At 47.6% G+C, this 25,604-nt stretch overlaps 1 protein-coding gene across 3 annotated transcripts in view; it reads left to right on the top strand.

Annotated features, from left to right (window-relative positions):
- Positions 1 to 276: 276 nt before the first annotated feature.
- Positions 277 to 25,604, top strand: part of LOC139306445 (neuroligin-4, X-linked-like) — a 34,132-nt gene continuing 8,804 nt past the window's right edge. For 2 of the 3 annotated variants that reach the window (XM_070930304.1, XM_070930302.1), the window contains exons 1-2: positions 277 to 412; positions 23,884 to 24,069. In XM_070930304.1, coding sequence (XP_070786405.1) covers positions 292 to 412; positions 23,884 to 24,069 — 307 coding nt within the window. In that variant the 5' untranslated portion in view covers positions 277 to 291. Of the gene's footprint in view, positions 413 to 23,883; positions 24,097 to 25,604 lie in introns of all 3 variants that reach the window. The other variant, XM_070930303.1, reaches the window with a different exon arrangement.

The following is a 25,604-nucleotide window of genomic DNA, read 5'->3' as shown; positions in this document are numbered from 1 at the left end:
CGTCCACGTTTCACGCCTTCTTTGCCGCTTTCCCTGCGTGGGGGTTAATGAGGCTTGCCTCCCTTTTACCTCACCTGTCCTTACAATGTAACTCAAGATTGAGATACTAGGGTAGAAGTAGCTCAAACAATATGTGGGTAAGTCGGTTTACTTTTCGCCAGTGGCCTTAAAATATGTAAATGTGTTACAAAACCTGCCCAACAACAAACTATTTTTGTTTTTTGACATCAAATGACTGCTGGATTTTGGTTTGTTGCAGATATCCATGATGAGAACGGGTTAAAGCCGGTCATGGTTTACATCCACGGGGGCTCCTACATGGAGGGAACCGGCAACATGATCGACGGCAGCATCCTGGCCAGCTACGGGAACGTCATCGTCATCACGATCAACTACCGGCTCGGAGTTCTGGGTGAGTCCACCGATCTGGGGAGTGTGGGGGTGGGGCTTTTGATGCCTTTAATCATTCGTGATCTGTGTGCCATGATGGATTCCTGGTATCGTTTACACCGAAGCAAATCAAGTGGGATAATCCACTCACACCGACGCACGCGTGCACTCATGCCGAGGCGTTTGATACGCCGTTCGCGCTCTTGATTGGGCTTGCAGCTACCTGTTTTCCCTCGGCGCCAATCAGCCGCTAATGGCGGCGTAGGTGTTTTTTTCTCGCCCTTCTTCTCTTTATTTCAAAACAGGTTGCATTCAAATGCGACCACCCCGCAAGCGCCGCGATAAGCACATGCAAATTAAACTCTTTAACGCTCGTAGCCTTTCCAGCCGCTTTGAGCATCAAACGCCCAGCGGCCTCAAAAAAAAAAAAAAAAAACTTCCATGCAGGAAAAATTGATCCGTTGTGATCTGAGCCGGTATCCACACCACAGTGCTGTGCATCTGATTTTGTCCCCGTCTCGGGGAGATGAAAGCGGTTTCTGGCTCGCACAGGGATTCTTTATCTTGCCTTTGACATAAAGGGTCTCGGGCCTTCCGAATGTCTGCTGCCCAAGAAGACGTCTGAGCCTGAGAGGAGGCCGATAACATCAAACGTTTCGAGGGGAAGAGTCTATATTGAGTGCATAGCTGTGGCCATTTTTTCCGACAGGGCGTCGTTGCTCCCCTTCAAGTCCAAGTTGAAGCAGTGGTGGCTGAAAAAAACACATTTGAACGTGTTTCTCAGAAAAAAAAAAGAAATTTTTTCCCCACTCGGTGACCGCCTCCAGCCAGAGCTGCGGAATGGTTTACGTCGGCGTTGTGGGATGTGTGTAGGGACACGGGTGGGGGACGCTGCTGAGAATGAAAGTGACGAAAGTGAGAGTCCTCAGCCGCCGAGGCATGAAAATGTTGGTTGAAGAAAACCATCAAACACGCCTCAGAACAGCTGTCACGCTCTCTCTCTCTCTCTCTCTGTCTTGTCTGCCAGTTTGATAATGCTGTCAGGCTCGCCGAAAAAAGCTCAGCGGTGAGGTTTTTGGGGACATTTCAACGCCGGAGTTTTGGGAGCTCGCTTGCACCTGATAACTCCCGGACTTTCCCAAAACCATCATTATCAAATCAATATCAATATATCATGATATATCGAGCATATTCTCACCCATCAATCGTAATTGGGAACTTGGGAGGACAGGGGCGATGGTGACGTGAAACTCTGTTTTACCATGCGTAATCTTACGGTATACTCTATATAATTTATAATGTCACGGCTTTTAGAAGAGTTGCGGGAGACGGTAATGAACGTAGGACAGAAAAGGGGGCACACACAGCATATGTGGTCAATCCAAAATGGCTTCCACAGCTCTTATTTAGTTTATAATAGACACTGATACAAAATTAACATTTAAAGCTTTGAAATCTTTGGCGCAAAGGTCCGCTCGGACACAACACGTTGACTGGGACGACACGACGAGTCGGCCAATAACTAGCACAGTACGGGGCTTTTTTTGTCGCTCCATCTCGTCCATCCCGCCTTTCACTTCCTGCCTCGATAGAGTTTTCCGAGCCTCGCCTGAATCACGGGGCTACAAACAGCGTGTCGGAGCGCGCCGGGCTAATCGTGACCCTGCGAGTGAGTTTCACCTACAGGCTCCTGGGACGTGTGTACCTGTTTAGCCAATGATGATCGTCCATTAATCAGCGTTACCTCCCTTTTATCCAGCTCCTTCCAAGTATTCACTACGTATATAATATGAGCCTGGACAGACATGGATGCAAACTGCAACGTGACTACAACCCTAGGCCAGTTATTCTATTTGCACAGCTTACCAAAGGCTGATATTCGTCTATGTAATTATAAAACACTCGGCGGGGAATCCAGCGCTACATTTGAATGTTTGCTGGTTCTTAACGGCATCCAGTTACGCGCAAATTGCATTCCGTCTGGGTACGATTGCTTCTTTGCAGTGCGGTTCGTTGTCTGTTGAAGCGGCGCTGCTCTGCTTCGGTCTGCCTACCATTTGTTATGAGGCCGAGCTGTCTGCACCAGTCACTATATTTAGTTGCCTGAGAGCCGGGGGGGAAAGGTGTTCTGGAAAAATGTGCACTGCAGAGAGAGAGAGAGGGAGGGGGGGGGGGGGTGATGGAGATAGACAGAGAGAATGCAGATGAGGATACAGATAGAGACAACAGAGGAAGGCAGAGCGACAATGTAGAAAAAGGTGATCGTGTCAGGCTGCAGATTTTGATGTGGAAACACACCCGAGTGTGTGTGTGTGTGTGTGTCTGACAGAAAAGAGTGTGCCATCCCGACTAATTGACACACGGTGGATTCACCCCGTGTGCTCGTACGGAAATTATGGAGGGAAAAATCGGTCCGTGCGAAGGACCGTAAAGCCGAAAACAGCATCAGGACAGAACTGGACCCGTTGGTATTCGGTGGTCTTTCTGGTCCCTTTGGTGTCGTATCATTAGGCGCAATCGGCCGGAGTTGTTGCCAAAACGTGCTTTCACCTAGGAGTGTCGGCCCCTTGTCGGCGTTTGGTAATTTGATGGGGAGAGGCGTAATTAATGCTTTCTAATAATTCCAGTTTATTGCGAGCTTTTCCGCGGTTTCCACCATTTCTGCCAGTCATGGCGACATTGAACTCGCCTAACTCTGTTGCTTTGTTCAGAAATTCAAAACAATAATTGCTGAGCGCTGACTTGGAAGTTTGTGTTTCAGCCTTTCCGATCACACGACTGCTCGCATTTCTTGACCCGTTCGACTCACGTAGCCTTGTGCCAGTCCTACGTTTACCATAACTTCTGGAAATGATGCGCGAGAACCACAAAAGTGAGACCCAATATTTCAGGAAAAACCAGAGAACAACCCATCGGGGACACAATTAGGACACTTTTGACCGGCTAAGCACCTGAGGCGGAAAGGCAGAGGGGCGATGGTGGCGAGGGCAGGCTAAGGGTTAGCTCTGGCGAAGAGTGGGAGAGGCGCAATGAACGACTGGTTCTGCTGGTCTTAGGTTTCCTCCGTGAACACTTGCCTGGTGGATTCTCAAACTTGCTCATGATGCTACCACGGCAGGGACACCTGTAAATCAGGGCCTGCCTCTGCCTTAACGATTAAAGTTAGAGGGGCCGGGGCTCTTGTCGTAGTTGTGCGCCCTGGTGGTGCCCCTTAAATCCGGGGACTGACACAGAGGAGTCCGCTACAGGCCCACGGTGCATCACGTAAGACGCCCCTCCCCGACAGGTCGGAGGGCAGGCGTGACCTTTCAAGGCCAACACAGTACGTCTACAGGGGCCCCCCGGTGTAGGTTTGGCTCTTTTCCGGCAAGTTGGCCCCACAGGTTGCGAGTTTCACCTACCTCAGCTCCAGCAGCAAGGGGGCGGCTGGAGGTGCCAGGATGAGCGGCCATCTGGCCTCTCAGGAAGCTTGTCACATGAGCCGGGGTGACGGTGAGCCCTCATTACGCTGCGCTGGGATCTGTCAGACGCACGCGGCGCTCTCTGTATTTTCTCTCTCTCTTGATTCACCATGAGTGTTCATCATTAAATCACATTTAATATAACATGTCTCGAGTTACACACACACACACAGTTGGCCTGGAAGGTATTGAACCTTAATACAAACATTCACCATGTCGCTTTCTATTTCCATTTCCATTTTCAATGTCGGGAATTTGCAAAACATTTGGGACTCCCACACACACACACACAGCTTTATTCAGGTCCGGGTAGAACCTGTCTACTAATATCCGATCTGGTTCACGTTTGCAAGAGGCTAAAAGGCTTCGCACGGCTGATGGGAAGTGCAGTTGGTGATATCTGGGCTTGTGCCACTAATGCACACTCCCCCCCCCCCCCCCCCCCCAATTGCTTCATTTCACTGGAATATTTGCGGGAACGCAGCCGCAATTAATGAGTTTTCATGAGTTCCGCTCTGATGCTAGTCTAAGATGAGATTTAGTTCCGATTACCCCCTCAGGTTTAATGGGATACGCCCATACGACCGCCCGACCCAATCGAGAGCGCACCGCAGTCAATCACAGCCGTCAATCATGGCGTCTCAGACCCCTTTTCATAGCATCAAATGACTCGTTAAGACCAAACTTAAAAAGAAACGTTCTTTGGAGGGGGTGGGGTTTATGACCTATACTGCAGCCAGCCACCAGGGGGCGATAATAATAAAACGTCTCGTTTTGGCTTCACTTTTTGGGGGGGTTGTCATGTCGTCCCATCAGTCTGTGGTTAATACAAACGTAGGTCCCAGCAATGTTTAGCTTAGCACAAACTAGCTGTTTTCCCTCACTCTGCTCTGCATCATTCTGTTCTATTCTGGTCCGTTAGTGGCCTCTCTAGTAGCCAGAGGGCAGGCACTCGGTTCTCTCTTCCTCCTCCTTTATGACTCCCTTCGTCTGCAAGGACAGCCGTGGCAGGGAGGAGGTCGTTACCGCTCCAAAATCCCTCCCCCGCCAGCGAGAGGCGGGAAAACGCGTCGCAGTCGTCGTTGTCGTCGTCAGCGGCGTCAGATATCCACTCGGGCCGTGGAGTTGGGGGATGAGGTGATGCCTTCTGACGTGACACAGAAAGGCAGAGGGCTGCAGCTGCGTCTCAGTCACCCTGCTGAAGAAAGAAGACAAACAACGCTCTTCGCCTTGGCCCTGGCACACATGGCGACGAGGACGAGGGGGCGGAGGAGGCTGAGCGGAGTCATCTGCCGCTTTGGCAAGACAGTCATTATCATGACAAATGGTGCTCTGCGTGTGCTTCTGACGATGTGTGCCACTGCCACGGTCCTGACTAATCAGCGATGTCCACTCGCTTTTGTTATGATCATCATCAGCCCTTCCTCCTCCGCCTTCGCGTGGCAGCATTTTTTACCCCCAACATTTTTGGGGAACATGCCCTGTTTGCTTTTGAAATTCTCACCGTGAGATGAGAGCCTTAACGTCTGTGTGTTAGGTACGGAGCTAGAGGCATGGTTAGCTTAGCATAGCTCCCGAACGAACAAGTTTTAATCCATACGTAAATAGTCTGTAATGGTGGTATGTTAATATTACACGCAGACACAGCCTGGTCCCAAATAGGCCCTTAGGACAACACTTGAAAAATAAAAATGTTGTTTAGACGAACCCCCAAAATGATCTGTTGTAAAAATAGCATCATCATCATAGCATCATAAGGCACGAAAAAAAAAAACATTTTCACCCGTCCAATTAATTACAATCCAGCTCCATCTTACAGTAACACACTGTCAACAGCTTCCTGGAGTCTTGTTGTCACGGTAGCGCTTAAAAACCACAAACTGCTGTTTTCACATTTCTGCCCGGGTACACATTAAACAAACACAATACAGCGTGTTACTCAGTGACCTTTCGGGGTGTTGGTAGGTGTATTTCTATTTTTATTTATCTTTTGACTTTCCATTATTTATGCTAAGCTAGGCTTACCACGACCTGACTCCAGCTGCGCTCCATTTGCTTTATAAAAAAAAAAAAAAAAGCAACCTGTTGGAAAGTTTTCCCTTATATAACCCCAGCCTCCGTGCTCTCTAACCAAACCTGCCTTTTCAAAGGTCAGCGTTGTCACCAGCCCTTGCGCTCCAGCCTTCATTGCGATTCCAAACAAAAACCGAAAGTGTATTGATATTCATGTTGAGGTCGTGTGTACACTCTCCCAGCTCTGCCGTGACTGAAATAACCGGGAGGGATAGAAAGAAAAAAAAAAAAACACACAAAATGTTGCTTGGAGGAGTGATTGCTGGATGAGGGAACGTTACAATATCAAGCATTTATTAGCTTTGGGAGCTGCGCACCCGTACACACTGTCGTCTGCAGAACGCAACAGATGCACTGGGGGGATTTGAGAGGCTTGCCAGTGCCCAGATGGGTTTTCCCTGGGAGGAGATGAATGTCCCTGCTCGGCCCTCAACCTGCGCACGGACACGGATAATAACGGCTGATAAAATGGCTGAAAGTAGGATGGTGTTCAAAATTGGGGGCTGAGTAAATCTCCACGATCCGAGGCTGTCTTGTTTTCAATCTCCCTGGCCTGGAATGACAGATGACGGCTGGGAGCGCCAACAACAAACCCTACGACGCCGCCGCCGCCGCCGCCGCTGCCGCCACCGCCCCATGCTGTTTTCACAGAGAATGCGTCGGATGAGTGTGATATACTTTCCTTTGACCAAATGCGGTTAGAAGCAAAGGATAGTCAAGATAATTGCACATTGCAAAATGAATTTTCTGCAATTACGGTTGGTGAAATGGCCGGCTCATTTTGCCTGAATTGAAAAGCAAGCGCGCAGCAGGTCTGGAGGATAATGAAAGGGAACAGTAAATAGCTCATCCAAATAGACGCTTTGACAAAACAAAACACACACACACACACACACACACACAAAAAAAAGAAAGATCCCCAAAACACCTAAATCAGAGATGGCTAAGTGGAGCAGAATGACAGCAAAGATAGCCGCATTAGCTTTTAATCTCTGATAGCAGTGTGTCAGATGGTTGATTTGTTATCCTGGAGTTTACAGAGCTGGTGCCATCATTGGCTTGCCCCCCCCCCCCCCCGCGTCCCTTCCTACACTGCCTACTGGGAGTGCACGAGTCACTTCCTGTGACCCCCCTCGCCATATTTCGCTTCAATCATCGCCTTCAAATGGGAAATAGGAAATGTCATAAAAAATGCCCATATGTAATTTCCTCAAAATAGCCCCCGCCATGAGTTTGTTAACATAATGGCCGGCCTATTTTGCGGGTAAGTGCCTCCCACTGCCGTTAAGTTCATGAATTTGTAGCATGGTTGCCCTCTGTATGAAACGGGCCTCGACTGTGAGAGATTGCTACCGCACCTTGACTGTCGATCGGCATAATTATTCAAAACTTTGAATAAATAACGTCAAAACACATGGAAATACATGCGTCTTACGTATATCAGTCGGTGGCTAATCAATGGCACTTCCGCAAAACCCCAGATTAGCAATTATTCAATCATATATACTATCCGCACACAACCGGTATGTCTGGGTGAAATGCCGACTTTATCGTGTCGACGTGTGGCGGGTACAATGCTTACCTTGGTGGTTTGACGTGTTCGCATGCTAACATTTGCTAATTAGCGCTAAAGACGAAGCAGTTCAAGTTTGTTTTTGGAGCGCAGCCTCGCGCGGAAGCGCTTCAGGAGGTGGCATGTCCCACGCGACCTGGAGCCGAGTCCTGTGGGGGACATGAACGTCTGAAACAAATTCCATCGCAGTCCGTCCAAAAGCTGTCGAGACGTCAAAGTCATTGGGATTCATCGTCCGGACACCAATGCCAATGTTATTACATTTCACTGGACAATCGAAAACCGCTGGTGCCGGTGACGCTACAGTGGAAGGGTCAACCAATTTACTGAATTTAGTTGGAGTACTTGTTTAGATATTTCAGTCTGGACCAAAGTGGTGGATCGAGAGACTTGCCGCGAAGTCTCGGTACACCTTCATTCAACTCCTGCAGACACTTAGTACTCCAAAGACAGCACTTCCTTACGCTTGCAGAAAGGCAAGTACTGTCCCTACTACTACAACAACTACTACTACAACTACTACTACTGCTGTGCTACACCGCTCTTCTGCACCGGCTACTCGGTGGCTGCTCGAATATGATTCAAGAGCATCCTACATCCAGGACATGGTCAAACCATACACCCCGCTCTGCTGCTGCCAATCGGTTTGCCACTCCCTCGCTACTGCTCCATGTAAGGGACCCGAACCCCCAAACAACAGCAGCGGAGGATACTTTGGGATTTGGGTGCGCCATTGAGTGGCCAAAACAGAAAATCAAAGAGTGTATCTTTAAGGGAGCTCTATTACCGTGAACTTTAAAACAAGAAACTTATTTTCTTGGACATTTAAGACAGGCAACAAAAGCACAAATGATTATTATGCTACTATACTCATTTTTTCAATGACCCAAAAGTAATCGTTGCCCGATGAAGGTCTTACAAGCACAGCGCCCGTAGAATTATCCGAAAGAAGGTGTGTTTCCTTTGAACAATGAACAGTTCTTTCGTCTAAAGCAGGTTGGTTTTTACAATAACGAATGACAATTTTTGTCGACAATGTGAAAAGGATTGTCACCCGAATCCGCAGCGCCTCTTGGCTTTGCGGCGCTTTATGGTGAGTTTCAGCTCATGGTTCGTTCGTCCGGCCCCACAACTTCACGGCGTGGTTTTCCGTCGCAGCAGGCAGCTGCTCTCAGAGAAAAAGCTCTAAAAAAACGACTGTACACTACCTGCAAGAGCAGACAGACACAGTCAAGAGACCAGCTGGTGGACAGAGCGGAGCATTTAGCAGCCAAAGAGCCAGACATTTCCCTTGGAGACCGAAAACAGAGCTAAAACAGAGAGCGGCTGTTTCAAACACAACCCCAAATGAATGTTAATGTCGCCACGTAACTGCTGAATGCGTAAATGAGCGAATGTTTGCTTTCAAGTTCACTATATATCAACTTAAAAGGTGATGATCTATCCATTCAAAGAACCTTTCTAGCAGGAAAAGGATTTCTTTGTCGGTTCTCGGCAGATTCCTGCATTTTTAAAAGCAGTGCCACAGTACAGTTTAGATCCATTACGTGTTCGACTGGGATTCACTCTTGCATCCCACAGACGCCAGCCGTCAGGACTTTATTGAAAAAGCGGCGGTGAGCGGTAGCCAGAAGTAACGCGTTCAGCGACCCAGGCGCACACCCACGGGTACCTCGTGATCCAAAAAGAAGAGATCACTTTCCAGCTCCATCCATCTGGAAGCCCACACAAACAGCTAGATTCTTGCCAGAACTGAATTGAGGGGTTAAGAGGCAAACTTAACTGTGAGGCCGACGGGAAAAAAAAAAAAAAAAGCAAGCGCCAGGCCCCGTGCGGATCCAATCTTACGCAATGGTGTACTCCAAGCAGAGCACCAGACCGCCAGAATGCGTCAGGCCTCTTGCCATTTGCATGATATCTGTGGGGCAGAGCGCTCCCTAGATGCAGGGGGGGGCTGATTAAAGAGCGATGTCGCTCAAGAGCTTGAGGGCAGAGACGGAGAGAGGAGGAGTGAGATGGCCGACCACCAAGCGGGGCCGACGCTGCTTTGATGTTCTGAAGACACGAGTGTGGAAGCGTCGGCTGCTGCTTCTCTCCCTAATTAACCCATCTGAATCCTAATGAATGCGCATGAATAAGAGCTCCTCCACTCATATAAACCACTTTCTCTCGCCTGTAATAATTCGTCTTCATTCACCGTGACCTTTTCTGCATCAGCACACATTGTAATTTGTTCTACATATATTTTTCAGTCCAAAAAAAAAAAAAAACGTGGGATCTTTGACTTCTTCCCCACCGAGATTATTCAACTGCAACCCGGCAACCGTTAGAAACTGTATCTGTGCTTATGGCAGTTGGTGTCTGTTTTTAATGTGTCTTAATTGGGGGTGGGGGGGGGGGTCGCAGCCCACATCTGAGTGAGCTTTTTCACAATGTTTTTTTCGGGGGGGGGGGGGGGGGGGGGGGGGGGGGTCTGGAGGGCAGAATCGCTTGGTTTCTTGAGTTAAAAATGCAAAGAACTGCTGTTACAATAAATACTAAAGACTGGGAACAGGCATTAATTAATAGACTTACTTAGTTAAAACACTGGATTTAGCGTTAAGGCAAGAAATTATGCGAATTAACCATATTTTCAAGATTAACCGCGGTGGTGAAAAGACACATTTTGCTCAAGTACTTCAAGGTTCCTTGGCATGAAAAACAAAACGACAGCTTGTTATACATTAAACTACTCAACATGTTTGTCATTGTGACCCACATGATGATTGAGGCAACTAAACTACGGTTAAGGAATGGCGAAAAGATGGCGGTTCATAGCGTTGACTATTGGCAGGAAACACCTACGAATTGCTCCACCGTCTCCGATGCGTTGACTGAGGAGACTGACTTGTTGGTGGTTGCTTACTACGAATGCGTTCATTATTAAATATATATATAACGTATTGTAGAAAGTGAGATCTCCACGTCTTGTTTGATTGTAAAGCAGGTCTAGGCGCCGTATATAATACTGTGAAAGTATCAAAACGCTCGACTTCCGTAAGGTTGTGATGTCACAACTACACAGTCACCGTTTTCAGACGGAGGGCGAACTGAGGGCGCTGCAGAAAGGGCCAGCAGAAGATAAATAAGGACTTTATTTTTTCTTTTGAACTGTGAATCATGCAAAGCTACTCCAGTGGAGTCTCAGAATGAAAAATATAGAGCTGGAAATGAGCGTGAGCGTGGGAGCTTTAAGGCTGAATCTGACCTCAGACCATTTCTGGACGATTTGTTTGGGTCTTTGTTTGGTCGGACCAAATAGATAACTTTGTCTAGGCTATTTTGACAGACATTTTTTTTTTCTTTTCTCCATACGCTTCAGTGTCTTGCTCAAGCCAGGAATCGAAGCTCTTCCCTTCCTTTGGGACATTAGCAGTATACGTCAGGAGGACGTTTTGGCGTCTTAATAAAAAATAGCCGGTGACCCCGACGTCCCACAACACCTGGATTCACCCTGTACAACCCATGAGACCCCCCCCCCCCCCCCGCGTGCCTGAGATGGGCGATGGAAGTCCTGTTCTCCCTCAGCACCCAGAGGAGGCCACCTGTCACGCCGCCGCGCTTCTCTTCACTGCATTTATGCGCGATAATTACACAAGCAGCCAGCCGCACTCGGTGGGAATTCATTCGAGTCATCCCGGCTATAAAGGGCAAGATGTAATGTTAGAGAAAAGGCTACATATTCCTTCCCATAACAGTGACAATGACAACTGGCAATGCATTAAAAGAGCGGGCCTTGCCACTCCGGCAATTAAGAACCATTATTCCGGAGTACAGTAAATCACTTTGAGCGGGTTTCTTGAGGCAAAGCAAAGAGTAGAAGTAACGCTGGTGACAGTTATTTCCACATGTTTTACATATTGCATTAATAAAGCATTGATTTCACACTTTGTTTTTCAGGGGGGGTGGGCGCCGCCGTATCAAGCCCTGTCAGCCCCCCCCCCCCCCCCCCTCTACCTGTAGGAGCCCGCTGCCTGGAATAGCCGTGGCACTCTTGACAAAGAGGATTAGCGGGCTGCTTTGACATGCTTGAACAGCAGCGTTTGCTTAGCATTGATTCCTCATGTCGTTTTTTTTTTTTTTTCCTCCTCTTGCTCCGCGACCCACTTCCGCGGACTTGGCAGACGACTGAGGTGAGGTGATGGAACGCGGCCCGGGAGGGGAGGAAAAGCCAGGGCACGGGCGACAGCGCTCTGTCATCAGTGGCCTCGGGAGTCACTTTGATGCGTGATCGCAGATATTGATTGTTTATTATATGGAATTTCTCCCCTCGCCCTCCGCATGAACCTGCTGGGGCTTGAGCACTACATGGCTGCAATTTGATCCGGGATGCTCCAAGAACTGTTCAGGCGGTGTTTAAAAAACGGCCCCCCCTGTTGCTCGGAATAACCAATAAATGCAGGCTAATGCTTGGCTGAACAGGATGTCTCCTGGCCCGCTGCTCTTCCCCCCTTGTTTTGTGGTGGAGGTCAGTTTTCTCATCTCCCTTGATTGATTCGCTGAAGTTAGAATGGACATCAAACGACTGAAGCATTTTTTTATGGCGGAGTTTGACAGCGGTGGAAAAAAAACCCACCGGCTGTGCCGATTTTATCTGAAAATTCACCTGACATGGCTATTTTGGGTTTCCTCTGGATCTCTGTTGCGCTCCCTCTGCAGCCACAGTCTTTATTTTCTTATCTACAGAAAGCATCTCACCCCCCCCCCCCCCCCCGGTCTCTGTCTCTCTCTCTGACCTGTTCCGAGACCTGTTTGTTCTCCTTTTTATGGTCACTTCCATCAGTTGGCCAGTCAGTCTGCCTACAGCAGTCTGACCAAGAATGGTAAGGTCGCAATATGGAGGCCTTCCCCTGTATGGAAGACCATTGCTGCCGGACAAAGCCAATTAATACTCAAGGTGTTTCAGCATTTTTGGTGCGAAAAAATTCACCGCAGGGAATCTCATACTCACATTTTGTGTCCTTGAGAACTGAAATTTTAACATTCTTTAGGTGGAGCCTCGAATCCTGTCAGTTTTGTGTATTTCTTTTTAAATTGTGCCAAAATAAATGAACCAAGACTAAACTAGAATACCTGCAACCACGTGTCCTGCTAATTTGCGACAGCAATTATGCTAGCTCACAATATTTAATCAAGACCAGCATCTTTACAAAAAATAAAAAATAAAAAAAAATAACCAAAGTGTTAAACCCAGGGGGCGGTTCTAGGGTCAGTGGAGACCCAAAGCTTATCCCCTGAAATGTTTGAATGCTCTTTAATGCTCTTTAATAGTATTACTGCTTATATTATAATCAGCGCACAGTTAACTGTTCAAAAACATGCGTGCTTTAAACGCACATGAAACAAAATTCAAGAAACTCACCCCGGCCTGTAATCGGACTGAGTTGGCATTTTCTCTCGCTTCACCGATTTGAGTCAGGGTACCTTATGGAACCGTACACTCGGGTAGAAAAACAGCGACCAAGGCACACAGAATAGAATAATAATAATATAATATCTGCAAAATGTTATGGCAAACCATGGCAAAGATATGTTTTTTTTTATCCATTTTTTTTGGGGTGTGGGGGGGGTTTGTTCCGGCCGTAATGTGGCTTCAATGGCTCTAACGAAGGAGCAAGTTTCATCACGGAGGGATTGAAATCTGGGTGGATATAGAATCCCGACATTTATTTTATTTATGTTATTCATTTGATTTCCCCTCATCCACCAGATGGTGCATACACACATGTATATAGACAATATGAGCACATTAATACACACGAGGACATGTGTGATGTACAAAACACAGAAGGACGCACGCGAGAGAAGACAAATCTGGCATCTGTTTGGGTGGATTTTTTTCATGAAACTATTACATTACAAATTAAAGCTAAAATTCGGGGCGTTGTATTCGATGTATCGTTCGTAGGCAGAGCCGGTTCGAGCTCTTCGCCGGCTGCACGCTGGTGCTGTCAGCGGAGGCGTGGGCATTGTCAGCTGGCTGCTTGGCGCGCGCGCGCTCGTCTGGCAGCTCGGCGGAGGTTGACCCGTTCGACCCTGATGGATTTGATAGCCCAGCTTTTGGAGGACAGATGGTGTGTGGTGAGGTGATGGTAGCGGGTTGCAGCGTGTGTGTGTGTGTGTGTGAGGGCAGCTGATGAACAAGGGGATTTAATGCCTTGTGACCCAGATCTAGCCTGACCAGCGATGTGGGTCCAGTGTTCAGGGCTGTAGTAGGGTTTCACTGTGAACGTGCGTGTGTGTGTGTGTGTGTGTGAAGCCTCCACACACACTGTATTATCTGCTTTCACTGCACACATCTGCAAACACTCCTGAGTTTTCAGCGAGATATATAAAAAGACAGCAAAGAATAGCAGTGACTGTAGGGACGTGATGACAGTGTGTGTTGGAGCTACTCCCCCCTCCATCACTGTCACCCAGCTGTCCCCCACCTGGACGAGCTGTCACTCAAGAGATCCCCCCCCCCCCCCCCCCATTACTTCTCCTCCGTCCCGCTTGTCCTCGCCACAAGTGGGTGGATTTGCCGCACACAGGCTTGATACCTGTGACAGCTCTGTCACACATTATGCGTCTCTGCAATATGTACACCATCGCAGAGGAGTTCGAGGTGGGGAGTTGGGGGAGGGGGGGGGCAGTGCAGCTGGGGTCAGAGCAGAAAGCTTGTTAAGTCTCAACAGCCTCACATTTCCGCCAATTTTCCTCCTTTGCTGTCTGCCGTTTCCCCAAAAATGACAAAGTGCAAAGTGTTGAAAGTGAAAATCTACGCCTCATTGTCTCCACATTTGCAGAGGACCGCTCCCGATCCTCAGAAGTGTCACATGGAAAAAACACAGTGCATTTACGAGTAAAAGCCTCGCTACCAAATCAAAGTTTAAATGGCCAATATGACGAGGAGCGTTGGGAAGAGGGACGATAAAAAGGAAGGAAGGAAGGAAGGAAAGAAATAGGAAAAGAAAGGCAAGGAGGTAACTCTGGAGGAGTTCTTTTGTCATTTCAGACAGAAAGTCGGGAAGAGAAAAGGAAAGCAGGAGGGAAAGAAGTGGCAAAAGGGCGGCGCGGAAGAGAAACGAGGAGGGAGATGTGAAAGGAAGTAGGGCAAAGCGGGAGTAGGAGGACGCCAGGAATCGCCAATCGGGGGAAAGAAGAAAGTATAAAATAGTAAGGAAGACGGCACTTGAGTGAATGTTCTCGGTTGCTTCCCACCTGAATCCTCATCAAAGACGCCCCTTTACACTTAAAAAAGTGCCCACAGATGTTTGGTGCAGTAATAATCAAATCACTGGAAACCGCCTCCTCGTCCTTGCACGAGTATCCTTAAGGTCGTTTTTTTTTTTTTTTCTTTCTCTCTCTTGCTTTTTTTTTTATCCGCCGGTTTGACTAAGTGACTCTTTCACCCTGTTTAAAAAGCCTGTTTCCCTCCCGAGGGGCGGCGGGGGGGGGGGGGCATCGTGCTCAGAAACATCTACATGTTTCATTTCGGAAACTTATTCCTCTTCCGCGTGCCCTCATTCCGTCCTCTGCCGAATGCAGATCTGCCATGGCTGGCTAGGTTTCGGGAGCAATTTCGGAAACTAAGAGGGGGGCGGAGGGGAGGGGTTGGGGGGGCGGGGGATGGCGGCTGACATCTCCACTCAAGTCAGTCGCCATGACGGGAGGTGGGTGGGAGTGGGTGAGTGGTGTGGAGGAGAAAATGAATACTTTGCAGGGGAAGACACCCTGTAGGCACGTGGGTGCACATTTGATTCGTCCTAACTGGCTGTTTAGCGGGAGAGAATCTGCATCGGCCTCCTAACCTAGCCTGTGTGTGATGAGACAACCCCCCCCCCCCCCCCCCCCCCCCCCCCCCCCCGGGCCCCATGCCGTCACAGATAGAAGTTAGAAGTTAAGCAGAGGAGGAAAAAGGAAGTCGCCCTGACTTGGACTGACACGCGGTCGTCCACAGAGTTTGACAGCTGCCGCTGACATTTTTGGAGCGGCAAACACTCTGGCGGAGTCACTGCCCCGCCTCGGGGTTTTTTTTTTGTTTTTTTTACGACGCTGTAAACTGTAGATTTCGTTACCTTGACCAGCGCTCACTGAGTCACACACAACGTGACACAAACAACCTGGGATGAGACTTGACTTGACTCATGCTCCATCTGCAGCAACAGTGCGTTCAGAGCTTAAAGTGTAAAGTGTGTATATTATTTGGTTTGATTGTTTGGGGCCCGCTAACCCTGTGTGTCAGCTGGTTTGTGGTAATTGGATTAATTGCCGATTTATTTTGGAACATACGTCACCAAAGATAAGGGCCACCCAGGCGAGTCCTGCGTTACTGCTTGTGTCAAAATGTACTTACAGTAGTGCGTACTTGACATTAGTCGACAATAAAACGAAAAACGGGGTCTACTGGGGCCCACAGCAAATTGTATTGTCACCGATTGGCTACTCATTAGACCATTTTCTTTAAAGTTTAAAGGTCCCATATTGTAGAAAGGGAGATTTCCATGTCTTGTTTGATTATAAAGCCGTCGGGACTTCCGTAAGGTTGTGATGTCACAACTATACAGTCACCGCACTCAGCCCCTCCCAGAATAGAAAATACATAGCTGGAAATGAGCATAATACGGGACCTTTAAGGTTCCTATTGTCTCCCATAGGAGAAAATCGTCTTGTTTTAAGGATGACGGTGAATCCCTTCTGCACTCAGGATGGCAGCAGCATGAATATCGGACTGAAGAAGCCTTTTTAAAATATTACACAATGGATTTTACATTCTGATGAGTCAGCAGCCCCATAACCTAACCCAATAGAAATGAACAGCGGTAGATATCGGCTGCCAGGGCCCGCCTGTGTTTGTTTGTTAGGGGGGAGCGATGGCCAAAGAGCGCTTTTCGCAGCCTCGGCTCATGAGACGCTTCATGTCGAGTACGGTCGCATGCTTTATTTGCATTACCTTGCGTGCTGAAACGGCATGCCGCCACCCCCCCCCCCCCCCCACACACACACACACATTTGAAATGCCAGCAGTGTGCACGGCTGTTTGTGCCCGTGAATTGTTTGTGCGGTGCTGCAAGCTGTGCAAATGTCTCCCCACGGATGTCAAATAGATTCTAATTAGCTCTGCAGAATTTAATGAACATACGCCGGTGGATCACTGCCCCGGCTGAACGGATGTGCAACCAATTGCACTTTTCCACAGTCGCGAAGAGGGGCTCGCCGCAGCAGAATATCTCTCTGGCAACCCCCCCCCCCCGCCCCCCTCCCTCCCTTCTCCTTGTATGTTGACGACTCTCACTCCAGGATGAGGAGATCGAAATCAATTTCAGTACGGGGGATCCAGATCCAGGATGTGTTTAGCCTAGCTTAGCTTAGCATAAAGGCAGGAAAAACAGGGGTGGGGGGGGGTGATTTTGCATCTTCAGAACCGACAAAATCCTGAGAGAGTGTGTTAAAGTCAGAAGGACTAACTACTTTACACCATTTTAGTTTAAACCCTGCTTTAATGGTGCGCATTACCAAAACTAATTTGCAAATAATTCCTCCGGGGCTCTTGAGGGTCTGTTGTCCCTGGGGGTCAAAGGGTCCCTGTAGGTTACGTCTAGCGTGCAGAGATCACCATGTGTGTGTGTGTGTGTGTGTGTGTGTGTGTGTGTGTTTTGCTTGCTTTGCTTTGCCTCCTCGCTGCCGCCAGAAGTAAGTAACACAGTGCACAGTAATGGAGAAGAAAAAAAGTTGAAATAGTCCCATTGAACTGGTAATTAGCTGCGTAATAAAGTCACAGCAAGACAAAACTGCGGAGCAACGTGTTGTTGAACATGATTGATGACATTAGTCAAGTCACTGTGTCTCCGCGAGACGCTCTTTTTTTCCAATGGATTTCTGGCACTTCAGGGAGGTGGGGAGGCAGAACCTGCTGTCGTGGCGTCTGCGGAGAGACGCAGCCCAGCCAACCGCAGCCGATACTGGCGGGCGAGTTCACGTCTGACAGGCAGGAGGTTTGAACGTGAGCTGAGCTGAGCTGACCTTGCTGGGCTTATCCCGAACCATTCCCTTCCCATCATTCCCTTTGATAATTAACATTTCATCTGGGAGCCGCGGGAGACATTTTTTTTTATCTGGACAGAGAGGCACAATTAAGTGCTATTACCGTCATGCTGTCAGTGCGCCCTGCCTCTCCCCGTAGCATAGGATGATAGAGGACCTCCACTCTTTTTCTCCCCTGCTGTATTGGAGTTATAGGCGACGTACAAATGTGCAGATTTGTGTCAGCGCGCAATATTAATAGGCTACGTACATTCCTACATTCCTACGTACGTTATTCACCCGGGAAAGGCTTGTTGAGCACAAATGATGACATTTTAAGGCAATGCAAGTTAAATTGTTTTCTCATTTTTGTTATTAAAAAAGAAAGACAAAATTACCTGATTCCAAGGTATGGCAGCTGCTTGGGTTTCGTCAAAAGCGGCGCAGCTTTGTTTTCTATCCCTGTAGTGCAGATCAGAATCAGAAATACTTTATTGATCCCCGGGGGGGGGGAAATTGTACAGTACCGGTGCTCCCATTCAAGAGTAAAAGTAGCATCATTTAGAGCTAAAAGTATGTACAAAATATGGTGACGGTCAGTTCAAACAAGGACACTGGAGCCACCGGTGTGTTATCATAGGTGCTAACAGAAACAGGTATTGGACCGGACCACTGAATCACTGAGTCACGCTTAGGCCCCTTTCAACCCGAGTTGAGAGTCGGGGGGGGGGGGGAATGGCCACACCAGTCGACACTTGAGACGAACGGCGGCGTGAGAAGGCTGGAGGGTAGAGGGAGGGCTCATATGGCTCACTCAAAGCGCTCGAAGCCCCGCCATTTCCACTCCGTGTGATTCGCGTCACTTAAAAGCCGCTCCGCTGTCATCTGATGCTGCCACCTTTTTTTTCTTTTTTTCTTTTTTAAACGTGACAACACGCCCGTGGCATTTAGATAACACTCCGGCGGTGTTTTCACGGACGTTTCATTTTAAATTTCAACTCAGATGTTTGGCGAAGATTAAGTCAGCTCAGCGGCCCCCAAAATGGGACTGAGTGACTGCGCTCTGCAGTTTTGTGCTCTGCAAACAACGGTTGGCAGGCGGAAATCTCATTTCATCGGCTTGTTCTATTCGGCCACATGGATTTTGGACTTTATCCAGTAGAGTTTGCGGGTTATGGGGAAACGCAGCTCTGTCTGTATATACTGATGTTGGCAATGTGTTATTTTGGCCATTTTGGATTTTTACTGCCAATTTCAAAACTAAACACGCTGGATCCAACAAAAGCTCGCAATGCGGTCGATGCGGCCGTAATGCAAGGAGGAGGTGTGGAGGTAAAACGCATGGACGGATTACTGAACAAGCACGTTGGGCGCATGCTCAGCCAGAGCCCTGCGTTTAAAGTGAATACTTCTTACTTATATTGTGATCTGTCGACACTGTAATAAAGTTTGACTTCCCTGCTGAGAGTGAATACGAGTCATGGCCCTGCGGGGCCTGATAACATCCTTAGCTTGCGCTTACCGCCCCAGTCTATGTCACCTCACCTCCGCTCTGATGAAGTGCGCCTCTCCAACGCATCGCAAACAACACCCCAGCCAGCTTGGACCCTCGCCAGTTTGCATACGGAACCGACGGATCCACAGAGGACGCGATCTCCGCTGCTGCCCTTCACTCAGAGCCCCACAGGGCTGTGCGCTCAGCCCCCTCCCTGTTCACGGCTGTAACTATTGTCTTTTTTCTCACTATTCGCGGACAACACCACCGTCAGTTGCCGGATTACAAACAATGATACCTGAAATAGCTAAAAGTTGACTGCCTCAGGGCTGATCAAGCCTTGCGGTTGTGGCCGCTCTGTGCTTTGTCATGACTGACCTACATTCAGCTCCTAGCCCCTGTCAAGGCAGCATTAATACAAATAGAGGAGGGAAGGGATTAATGTCCCCCACCCCCCCCCACCCCCAGAGCAGTGGGAGTGCTGATGATGATGAAGGGCTTCCTCTGTGCTCAGTGAGATATCACAGTGTCACTGACAGCAAAGGCAAAACACCTTATCTGAAAACAAAAAGTGATTCCCTATCAGTTATTAGCCAAAAACTATAACAGCTATTACATCTTGTGTGCTTAGCTTTTCAAATCGGAGACTTTTTGGTCCAGACATACATGTTCTCGGCTAAAATAATCATTTGTGACCTTTCCGTATATTATTATAAAACAGCTGTGTCGCCCATTTATATAAAAGAAGTGACTCAACATTACTGTATATTTCAACATCAGAAAAATCCTCTGGTACAGGAAGTGTGCCAGGATGTATTTGGTGTTTCCTGTTAGGAAGAAAAGGCAACTGGGTAGCATTGGCATGATGGCTGAAGGACACTGGTTGGCATTCACCAGTGCTCAGCTAGGGATGACTGGGAAGGTGGGCTTGAAGGCTCTTTCTTGACCTTGGAAATAGCAGTTTGACTAAGAATTCTCATCACAACTTGTTTTGTTTTTTGTTTTTTTCTCCCAAAACTGTCAGTCACATACATATCCTGGCTGTGGACAGTGTTTCCTGAGTTGACATGGAGATGATTTATCTAGAAAGTTGTTCCAATTATCCAGCCTATCTCCATACAGTTACGGCGTGCCACAGGGAAGTGTACTTGGGCCACTGTTGTAATGCATATATATATATATATATATATATATATATATGAATGACCTTAAAACGCAGTTGATTAAGTGCAGAATCTATATGTATGCAGACGATACAGTTCTTTACAACTTAGAGGGAAAAAAAGCTGCCATGTGGTTTACAGTTAATTGACTTCTTTCAAAAACGGTCAAATATGATACTGGTGTGTCAAAGCTAAATGGGTAACTACCACAAAGTAATAATACTACTAATAATAATCATAATATACCAAAAATAATACACCAAAATGCATCCTTTTCAGGACAGAAATGTCCCTTTCCGTGATATACATTGGGAAACTATGGGACCCTTAAAATGAAGAGTTCAGTTTGTGCCCAAAAAGTCTTCTTTCCTCAGTGTTACTTGAAGAGAATCCAAGTTATATTATAACATTCCATTAAGCAAGCACTTATCTGCGCCTGTCAACTGAAACTGTGAAAATTGATCCCATTTGAATTTCGTGTTTGCAATCCAGCTGAAAAGACAGACAGCATTTTCGTCATATAATTCACCCCGCAGAGTATTTTTAAATGTGTACCATTAGAGTGTTATTTTATAGTTCAGAATTGACAGCTCTCCTCTGGCTCTAATTTCGCCGGTGAACCTCTGATCGACACAGCTGGAATAAAGTATAACTTTAAGTGATATTTCATTCTCTCCCTTGCCTACATTTCAAATGTAGTCCATCTTTTTAAATCATGAGCTTGTCAGTGGAATGAATGGCCGTCAGAGCGCCAGCACAGGCCTCTCTCACTCTCTCACTCTCTCTCTCTCTCTGTCTTTCTTGGAATGTAAACAAGGACTTTCAGCCGTTTGTATGGCTCCTTTTCAAGAAATACCAGCCTGATATCAGAGGTTACCTGCTTCATTATCAAGGACGTACTTGTGTGATCATTGACGCCTATGAGCACAATACTGAATCTATAGTGGCTGCCATCCATCACATGTACACAACTATGTACACCTGCATAAACGTTGAACAATATGAGGAAAATAATGGAGGTCCACTTTTAAATAAGCTTGGTTTAATGTAGAAGAAATGACAGATTTAACTCACGTTTACTATAAGATCTTACATGCGTGGTATTCTTGACATTTCTCAATAATTGTTTGAATTCTTAAAGAAAAAAATAACGATAACAGGGGGGCTTCCGCTGTCCCCGACGGGGGAGTTGAGTTCCGCTGTGGCTGTTACAGAGGTCAAGCCAAAAGAAGACTGAGGGACAAAAGGTGTCTGAGAACCGCTATCTGGTGGCCAAGCGTGGGAGTTTATTCCAATTCGAGAGTTATAGGCAAAGACGCCAGAAGTGTGGATATCAGACGGGGTGACATCCACAAAGCATGTGTCTTATATCGTGTCTCTGGTGGGTCCGTTGTTGAGTGTTATGTATTTTAAAAGCCCACCGAGGGATGGGCATCGCAAATTAGCTTAAAGTCGCCCTGGCCTGAATGAGGACCCCGACACCTCCCACTTTCTTACTGCGGATATTAGTTGGAGGTGTTCACCACCTTTTGAAGTATCTTGAGTTGATGCTGAGAAACACTGTGAGCTCTACGTCGCCCACGTTGTAGGTTCCGCTGGTACTTGTGAAAGCATCTAAAGCTTCCTGGGGTTTGCTGATTCCTGCATAAAAGCGATTCTTAGAAGTATGCAGTGTTTTCTCAACGAAACGTTCGTATGTGTTTATTTCCAGGTGTCTTCGGTTTCCCTAGTACTTCGGATAAGTGTTTTTCAGACGTTGGCCGTAATGTGTCTCTTAGGCGGTAGGCTTAGTTATGTGTGCAGTCTATTTTTGGAACATAGGGCTTTGAAATGAAGCTCCGACTAATCTTCACAGATCCTGGGGAACGCCTGGTAGGCATGCTTCTCTCCTCGGCTCCTTTGTGGTGAGGGATGACAGGGGAGAGGGAGGGAAAAAAAAGGGTAACAGAAGAGAAATGAGAGAGACTGGGGGTGGGGGGGGGAGCAATGGCAGGGCCCGTGGTCATCCTGCAGGGTATATGAGGCTGCCAATGGCCTTGTAATCTTCCCCCACCCCTGCCCTCCTTCCCTCTCTCTATCATCCCCTCCACCTCACCATGACAAACCGGATCTGCTCTCTGTCAAAGAGCCACAGGCTACCCCCCCCCCCCCCCCCCCCCCCCCGCCACCCCCACCCCTCCTTTCTTACCCAGCAGTCCTCATCCCATTAGTCATTTACACTGCCTTGGTCTTGGTCAGCTCGCAGGGACAGGCTGTCGCTGCCAGGCCTGGCCGCCAAGCTCACAGGCCTGGCAGCGAGGAGCCACCAGTTCCCCCAGTGGCAGCATTTAGAAAGCCACTTAATGGGTTTAGGGGCATTTGCTAATTTGTCAACAAGTTTCGGATGTGGCGGTCGCTGCCAGGCTGGTTGGTCTGGCACTTGCCTGGAAGGGATCTCTATTGGGCCGACCATTTTGCTGGAGCCACGGGTGAAATCAAATTCAAAGGCCTTTGCATACTTGACTACTTGTGTGTTGGCACTTGAGGCAGCAGAATTCAACGGCTGATGTGCTAACTAATTATTGTTATTATTACGGCCCTGGGTTTTAATGGGGACTGATTCAGAGGACTTTCAATGCAGGGAAGGAGACAGTTACGGGGCATACAGTAAATAATGACTTTGGCATATTTTGCTGTGGAAATGATCGAATCCTGTTTCCTGTTTAGCAGGGCAGCAGCTTCAGGGCCCTGCCTGTGTCATGGGTCCGGGCACAGTAGTGCAAGTGAAGTGCAAGCCGTTGTAGACACCTGCATTGACTCAATGTTCCTGTACATGTTCCTGTACATGAAAGCAGACTGGCACCTGTTTGATTGGAATCCGGGAACCTCCTTTGTCACATATCGAAACTGTAAATACATTTTGCGCAATATTAAATGTCATCTGTTCTGTCATTCTTTCGTTCCCCATTGAAGTCACTCGGCTAAACGGCTCGTTTGCCTATTTGGTGCGGCCCGCCGGTAGATGCGCTGTGCGCCGGCAAGTGGCTCAGTGCTTTTTGGTGTGTCAATATTTTGCTCCCTAACAGCTGCAGGAAAAGTGTTCGCCTTTCGGACAAATGGCCGTCCAGAACATTGGGAAATAGTGCATTTGTTGGAGACTGTTTTCGAATATGAAGATTAATCCACATTTTGTGTTGTGGTGGAGTATTTCTGGCAGCAGGACGGTGTATGTGGGATTGAGTCGAAATAAACTGTTTTTTTTGTTTTGTTTTGGACAACAATGGAGTTCTATGGCATAGAGAAATAACAAAATACCAGGCTTTGGATACACACACACACAATGCTTGTTAACATAGCTCACGGCGTCCTGGCTTTTCAAGCACAACTCGTCTGCTACTTCCATGACACACTGAAGAGCGGCCTGATGAATTCAGATGAGAGCTATGATCCCTTCTTAATTTCACCAATTTAACTCACTTACACACTGCTGGATGCAGGTTCGGGGGAGATTTTAGGCCTTGAGACAACGGAAGAATGGACTCGGCACTCCACTTCACGGGCACACACACACACACACACACACACACACACACACAAAAACCCCAAGTATTTTGACCTCTCATTCTAGATTAAATCAATACCAAAAACCTTTCAGAAGTAAAGTTGAGATCTGCCTTTCTCTTGTTTTTGTTCTCATCAATCCAGGGTTTCTAAGCACAGGAGACCAGGCAGCCAAGGGCAACTACGGCCTGCTGGATCAAATTCAGGCTCTCAGGTGGATCAAAGAAAACATCCAGGCCTTCAAAGGAGACCCGAAGAGAGTGACCATTTTTGGCTCTGGCGCCGGAGCATCATGCGTCAGCCTGCTCACCCTCTCGCATTACTCAGAAGGTATGTCTGCTTGCTCACACGCAAAGGGCCTTTGCATTCATTTTGTCATTTTTATGCTATATATATATATATATATATATATGTGTGATATGTGTGATATATTATGGGCTTCACACCTAGAACATATTCACAGTGATCTTCAGAGCATTGGTTTCGCTTCATTCGAGGCAGGTGTGAACGGCGACATTTTAACCCTGGTCACGCTATGAGGAGTTGTGCTCTGAAAGTCCAGCTTAAAATTGCAAAATCAAAACAAAACAACAACAAACAAAAAAAAGAAGTCTGGATTGATTCACATGTTCAGGCATTTGGCGACGTGCTTAGTGGAGTAGAGAGGGCATTTGTAGCCGAAGGCGAAGACAAGCAGTTCGTGCTTTGCTAAAGTGACATGGGACTGGAATCGGTTGCTCCCCCCCCCCCCCCCTTTTGGTTTTGGCGGCAAGGCCTGAGAATGGAAACACAAATATGTTATTTCATTCATTTGGCACAGATCATCGTAGTCCTCGATTTGTAGAGATTTTGGGGGAATCTTAGGCCTACCTTGTCGAGCTCAACCACTGGGTCAAAACATCCCTTCGAAACACTTTAATGCACGACCGGGCTTCCATGGAAGTTGTTGGACATTCATGTCATTCATGACAGGAAGACATTTTAACTTCAAAAGTATATGTTGGGCAAATTACCATGGAATTTAACTTGCCCACAAGATATAATCTAATGGGTGGACTGCCATTAAATTTGCTGAGCCCCTTTAATTCAAATTACCCTACGATCTTTCGTCCAGCCCCATCCTCAGGAACCTCACGCTTTGAGCCTAATGGCTGGCGAGGCTCTAAAACGAGGCTTTTTGTTAGCTAGTTTGTTCCGTCTAGCACTCGAGTTCCCAACCTTCCCAGCCAGCTGTTACCACAGGCTGCACATGCCTATAAGCTGTGAGCAAAAGATCGGGGCTGTAGTGCTCAAGTCAGGTCTCCGCCTTGAGTCTATCATGTCGTGGTCTTTTCTTTTTTGGGTTTGAGCCCGACTCTTCAAACTGCTATGATTCGATTTTTACTCGCGCTCCGCTTAAGCCCTCTCGACTGCAGCCCTGGGTCTGACTGTTACGTTAAAATGATGTCCTGCTGAGGCGGTGAAACTCTCCAGTAAAGAAAGCAAATTATATATTATTAGCATCTTATTTCCTATCAACCCCTCATCGTCATTCCACCCCGTGGAGACCTTTCCTTTGTACGTTTTGACATGAAATGTTAGGGTGAAAAGTGACTGAATTTGCGTGACACAAGCACACCCAGACCAGAGGCACGGAAAGCAAAACGCCTCCGTAGTAAGCATGATAATGAGCTGAATTGGGTTCAGTAGCGTCGGTTATTTAAATAGCCTGTTTGGAAAGGTTTCATCAGATTACTCATGGTATCGTACGGGAGACAACAACCAAAGTATGTGTTCATTCAAGTGTGTATTCTGCCTCAGTCTAAAAGCATTAGAGGAGGAGGGATGAATGGGAACAGATTCTGGATTATCATACTGTATTTACA

This window comes from Enoplosus armatus, chromosome 24, assembly GCF_043641665.1.
Source record: "Enoplosus armatus isolate fEnoArm2 chromosome 24, fEnoArm2.hap1, whole genome shotgun sequence".
Classification (NCBI taxonomy): Eukaryota; Metazoa; Chordata; class Actinopteri; order Centrarchiformes; family Enoplosidae; genus Enoplosus; species Enoplosus armatus.
Note: the sequence above shows the minus strand (reverse complement) of the source record. Positions and strands in the feature narration are given on the sequence as shown.